Consider the following 6,448-nt stretch of genomic DNA (forward strand, 5'->3'; position numbering starts at 1 on the left):
AAAGACAGAAAGCACATTGTCTTGGTGCTCAAGATATTTTGTCTTCTACTCTAAATGGAAGGAGCAGGATATGTCATTGAGAGAGAATGATATGGGGAAGTAGTGAATGATTACAAAGCAAAAGAGACTTAGAGAAGGAAATAGGGAAGAAGAGAGAAGGAGAGAGAGTCAGAGAGGCAGAAGAAGACAGAAAAAACCAGTAGTAAATATGAAGAAAAATGTGTGTGGATTTCTGAATGACTTCCAAGAAGATGCAATTTTCCTTATAGATGCATTGAAGGAACAACGAGGGATCTGAAAGATAAGGTAAGGAAGTAGGGCATTCAAGAAATGAGAAGCTTATTCATATTCAGAGAAGACAAAGAAAGTCAGACTTACTTTGGAGGAGAGATGGAAGTCTAATTGGGCTGGTACAGGAAGTTCATGAAGAAGAATAAAGAGAAATGAGCCTTTGAAGGAAGTTAGAGTCAGTCCCATAAATACCCAGTGAGAGAGTTTCCATATTACAATAGGGAACTATTTTATATTCTATAGAACAATGACCTTGTGTACCTGAGAAACAGCTTATTGGAAAATTTGTAAATGATGGTTGAAGTGGGAAGAGAATGGAAGTAGGAGAAGTTATAACTAATCAGACAAGGGTGATGAGGGACTTAATGATCAGAACGGCTATGTGACTCAAAAGGACAGGATGGCCACAAGAGAAGTTTTATAGGAAGAACATTGGATGTGACTGATGAGGAAAGGAGAAGAGTGATACATGGCTCAGGTTTCAAGCCTAGGAGATGGAGGACATTGAGATGCCAACAGAAGAAATAGGTAAATTGAAAGGGGAGATGGATTTGAGAAGAGACAAAACCAAAATGGATTCAAACTTTCCCTTTCACAACTCACTAATGAATCTCGCTGATCTTTAAGCTGTAGGATAAAAAGAATTATGCTGGGGGACAGCAATAAAGAAAGACTAGCTATAGAAGGAATATATTCTGACCATGGGTATAATGGCGAAGATAGGGGTGGCCCAATGATCAGACAATAGGAATGAGGTGGTAATGGAGCATCATTTAAAACACAAAGACATAGTGATTTCGATAAGCAAACGTTGTAGAGATGTGACTTAGGTACAGGTACATATTTGTGATATATGTAGTGGGGGCAGAGAGTGATGTGCAACCACTAGGAAGAAAAGGAACATGGGAAAGTTGAAGCTGAATTGGAGCATGGATGTAGGGAGCAAGGAAGGAAATTGTGCCACATATCTATAATCTCTAGGAGAGTTTATTGCAGGTTAGTGGAACTCTGGTACAGGAGTTCTGAGTCACAGTGGGGCTATAACCAATTGTGTTTGCCCAATAAGGCTAGCACCAAAATAATGATCCATGAAAAGCAAAGGACCACTAGACTACGGGAGGAGGGGTGGACGAGCCCAAGTCAGAAATTAAATTACCAGTGACATTGGGAGATAAGTGACCACTGTAGCTCCATCCTAGGAAAGAAAAGGATACTCACTCTCCAAAAGAAAAAAATGGCACTAAACTGGATGTAAGGATCTCTGGCCACTGGTTCTCATCCTGCCAATAATTCAGAATTGGGAGATATTTAAGTGTAACCTTAGAGAAATCATGGAAGTTCTTTGTGGTCTCTGTTTTCTCATTTGTTAACACAGTGAGACTTGGCTAGGTGATCTCTAATACACCTTTTATTTCTGACATTCTGAAGTTCCTCACAAGTCTCACACTATTCTAAGTTTATAAGGTTCCAGGATTCCTTCACTCAAAACTAATACTTCCTGTTCTTAGCACTCAGGATGTTTAATCCAATTATATACTTATGGCACATTTGGTACAATTGAATGTTACCTTCAGGCTGCCATGGCTGTAGATCGTTATGTGGCCATCTGCAACCCACTCCGTTATTCAGTAGCTCTGATCTTTGAGATCATTTGCCAGCTTTAACAACGAGTGATTCCCTAGATCTAAATATCCCTGAGTACTCATTTTTTCCACTCTAGGAAAAGAAAAATGTTACCAGGACAACTACCAGGATGATCAGCACCATCAACACTAGTGTTTGTCTTAGAGTTTTTTGAGATTTTTTTAAAATATCAAACAAGAAGAAAGCATCTAGTGATATAGAGAATTGATGCTTTCCTAGAATCAGGAAGTCTGAGTTCAAATCTTGTCTCAAACATGTGGGCTAAGTCCCTAGGGAAAACCTTACCCTCTACTGCCTAATTTCCTTTTCTGTAAAATGGGGGTAATATTAACACCAATGTCTGAGACATTGAATTTAAATTCAATTGAGGATTGAATTTTAAAATAATAAGTTCTTTCTAAACTTTAGAATGCTAGATAAATGTTATCTATTAATATTATGATTTACACAATTCAGCAAGGGTTTTCTCCTTCAGGGCAGCACCACAGAATCTAGATACTTATTCCTCCCATACTAATCATTGTTGAGAGCAAATATACCTGCACTCCTTGTGAAACAGCCCTTAAGAGACAGGTTAGAAGTCACAAGGAAACCCATGACTTTTAAACTGCCCCAGTATGTGATTATATTAGAAAACCAAGCTCAGAAGGTGGAGGAAAATGTCAGAACATCCTCAGACATAGTAGCTATGTTACTTGGTTTTGCTGAACACCTTTCTTCTCTTTCTTTCTCAGTGGTGATTATATGAGATGGTTACTTAGATTGGATACTGGGCAAGGATGAATTCAGATATGAAAGTGTTAGGAAAACAAAAACATTTCAACAAAATATTTTTAAATTCCCTTCTATTAAACTGAATTCTATTTCATTCCTAATTTTAGATCACTAAAACCTCTTGGTCCTTCACTCTTTATCCTTTATCTACAGATGATATGAAAGCCATGACCCAAGAAAATGGCACCAGAGTGACCGAGTTCATTCTACTGGGATTTGCAGTTCGACAAGAAATTCAGTACATCCTCTTCCTGGTGTTTCTGGTCATCTACATGACATCTCTAGTGGGCAATGTTGGTATGATCCTGCTCATCAAGTGTGATGCTCGCCTTCACACTCCCATGTATTTTTTCCTCCAAAACTTGGCTTTTGTTGACCTGTGTTACACATCCGCTATCACTCCCAAGATGTTGGTCAACTTCCTGGTTTCAGATAAATCTATCTCATTCTCAGGATGTTTGATACAATTATATGCTTATGGTGCATTTGGTACAATTGAATGTTACCTTCTGGCTGCCATGGCTGTAGATCGTTATGTGGCCATCTGCAACCCACTTCGTTATTCAGTCATCATGTCCCAGAGAGTCTGCATCCAGTTGGTCACTGGATCCTATATTATAGGTTCTCTGAATTCTGCCATACACACAAGCTTTCTTCTTTCACTGTCTTTCTGCAATTCTAACAAAATCAATCACTTCTTTTGTGATTTGCCCCCAATTCTGAGCCTTTCTTGTTCTAATATTGATGTCAACATTATGTTGATCATTATTTTAGTGGGCTTTCACCTGGTGGGCACATTGCTAGTTGTGTTCTTCTCCTACATTTACATCCTGGCTGCTATCTTGAGGATTCCTTCTACTGCAGGAAGACACAAAGCCTTCTCAACCTGTGCTTCCCACCTGACTGCTGTCACCATTTTCTATGGGACACTCTGTTACATGTACTTACAGCCTTCTTCCAGTGAGTCACAAGAGAATGATAAAGTGGCCTCTGTGTTTTATGGCATTGTTATACCCATGCTGAACCCTCTGATCTACAGTTTGAGAAACAAGGAGGTGAAAGAGGCAGTGAAAGTGCTCATGAAAAGTTGTTCATGAATCAGTTCTTTCATTCCAATTCACAGAAGCATTGAAACAAAGAACATCTCATTTCTTTTCTTTGGTAGCTAGATGTTGGATCAGTTTAGAGAGTATCCCATCTCATTGCTTCAGTATGTAAATAAGAGAACAAGTATGGGGGATGTGACAAACTAGGGTTAAAATTTAGAAACATACATAGAGTAATGGACATCTTCCTTTAATACCCTTTAAAAGTTATCAACAATCACTCAACATCTTTAACCAGATTATAATAATATGATGAATGTTGGTAGTGATGGCATTAATGGTGATGGATTACATTTTAGTTAAATACTTTCATATAGAAAATGGGAAAGAGTATAATTTCCTTGACTTAGGGAATTCTGTGCCAGAAAATGCCTCCATTGATTTCGAATTGTGCATATTAGAAACCCAAAACTCACTTGTGATATAGAATTAGAGAATGACTTGGGGGAGAACTTTAAAGCTCTTCACAACCTGCTGCAAACTACAATTTCCAGACTTACTATACATTAGTCCTCCTTATCAGCTCTGTGATTTAGACAGATTTTCTGTTTTTCTTCATCACATATTGTAGCAGGCTGGATCTCTGAAAGGGTTATTTGAATCTAAGACAGCAGGGTACTGTGTAGTTAAGTACTTACTTGTTTGAGATGGTGGTTCTTTAAGCACACACTTGATGTAATGTAATGATGTGGTCAATCTAGTTGGCGTATACTTAGGGTAATGTGGTGATGTGATGTTCTATAGCTGTGCATGCCCAATGTGGCGTGATGATGTGGTCATACTGGGATATTTAAGGGGAGTCCCAGAGACAGAGGGCTCTCTTTCAGCCACAGCTCTTAGCAGCAGCTCTCAGCCACAGAAGACTTCAGGTTCCACACTCCAGACTCCATCTTGGACCAGCATGACGACTCTCCTGTCTCCTTCACTTCTCTACCTTAAGACCAAGGACTTTGCCTGATTCCGAGGTCCTCTAGAGAGCTAACACAGACATTACAACATATGATCTTTCATCTTTTCTTAGATGATACTCTTTAGTATCTCACATCATTCAATTGGAAAGTTCATTTATTCTTGTATATTTAGAATGTATATAACTACTTTAAATTCTGTTTTCTGTATTACATATGATAAATGGCTTTACTCATGATTAATTATTTGTGATGTTTATATATATGGTCAATTTCAGCTAAGCTAAAATGGGTAACTAAGAGCTACTTTCTTTCCTCAAAAGTAGACAAAAAGGATCACTAGATGGCAAAGCAGATGGCACAACCTGAAGTCAAACCTAACATCAAATCTAGCCTCAGACAATTAATAGTTATTAGCCAAAGAAATTAGGCAAGGACCTACACTTAACACCACATACGAAGATAAGATCAAAATGGGTCCATGACCTAGGCATAAAGAACGAGATTATAAATAAATTAGAGGAACATAGGATAGTTTATCTCTCAGATTTGTGGAGGAGAAAGAAATTTGTGACCAAAGATGAACTAGAGACCATTACCAATCACAAAATAGAAAATTTTGATTATATCAAATTAAAAAGCCTTTGTACAAACAGAACGAATGCAAACAAGATTAGTAGGGAAGTAACTAACTGGGAAAACATCTTTACAATTAAAGGTTCTGATAAAGGCCTCATTTCCAAAATATATAGAGAACTGACTCAAATTTATAAAAAATCAAGCCATTCTCCAATTGATAAATGGTTAAAGGATATGAACAGACAATTTTCAGATGAAGAAATTGAAACTATTACCACTCACATGAAAGAGTGTTCCAAATCACTATTGATCAGAGAAATGCAAATTAAGACAACTCTGAGATATCACTACACTCCTGTCAGATTGGCTAAGATGACAGGAAAAAACAATGATGAATGTTGGAGGGGATGCGGGAAAACGGGGACATTGATGCATTGTTGGTGGAGTTGTGAACGAATCCAGCCATTCTGGAGAGCGATCTGGAATTATGCCCAAAAAGTTATCAAACTGTGCATACCCTTTGATCCAACAGTGTTTCTATTGGGCTTATACCCCAAAGAGATACTAAAAAAGGGAAGGGGACCTGTATGTGCCAAAATGTTTGTAGCAGCCCTGTTTGTAGTGGCTAGAAACTGGAAAATGAATGGATGCCCATCAATTGGAGAATGGCTGGGTAAATTGTGGTATATGAATGTTATGGAATATTATTGCTCTGTAAGGAATGACCAGCAGGATGAATACAGAGAGGCTTGGAGAGACCTACATGGACTGATGCTAAGTGAGATGAGCAGAACCAGGAGATCATTATACACTTCGACAACGATATTGTATGAGGATGTATTCTGATGGAAGTGGATTTTTCTGACAAAGAGACTTAACTGAGTTTCATTGGAGAAATGATGGACAGAAACAGCTACACCCAAAGAAGGAATACTGGGAAATGAATGTAAACTATTTGCATTTTTGATTTTCTTCCCGAGTTATTTTTACCTTCTGAATCCAATTCTCCCTGTGCAACAAGAGAACTGTTTGGTTCTGCAAATATGTATTGTATCTAGGATATACTGCAACATGTTTAGCATATATAGGACTGCTTGCCATCCTGGGGGGGGGGAGGAGGGAGGGAGGGGAAAAACGAAACATAAG

General features: G+C 38.3%; 1 protein-coding gene across 1 annotated transcript; it reads left to right on the forward strand.

Annotated features, from left to right (window-relative positions):
- The first annotated feature begins 2,876 nt into the window (after nt 1-2,876).
- On the forward strand, nt 2,877-3,806 carry LOC127540356 (putative olfactory receptor 5AK3). Its single transcript, XM_051965003.1, has one exon. The coding sequence runs from the start codon at nt 2,877-2,879 to the stop codon at nt 3,804-3,806; it is 930 nt and encodes a 309-aa protein (XP_051820963.1).
- The last annotated feature ends 2,642 nt before the right edge of the window (nt 3,807-6,448 follow it).

This window comes from Antechinus flavipes, chromosome 6 (genome assembly GCF_016432865.1).
Source record: "Antechinus flavipes isolate AdamAnt ecotype Samford, QLD, Australia chromosome 6, AdamAnt_v2, whole genome shotgun sequence".
NCBI lineage: Eukaryota > Metazoa > Chordata > Mammalia > Dasyuromorphia > Dasyuridae > Antechinus > Antechinus flavipes.

Bases quoted from the DNA above. Each gene is read 5' to 3' on its own strand.
- LOC127540356 (XM_051965003.1), top strand. From the start codon at position 2,877: ATGACCCAAGAAAATGGCACCAGAGTGACCGAGTTCATTCTACTGGGA.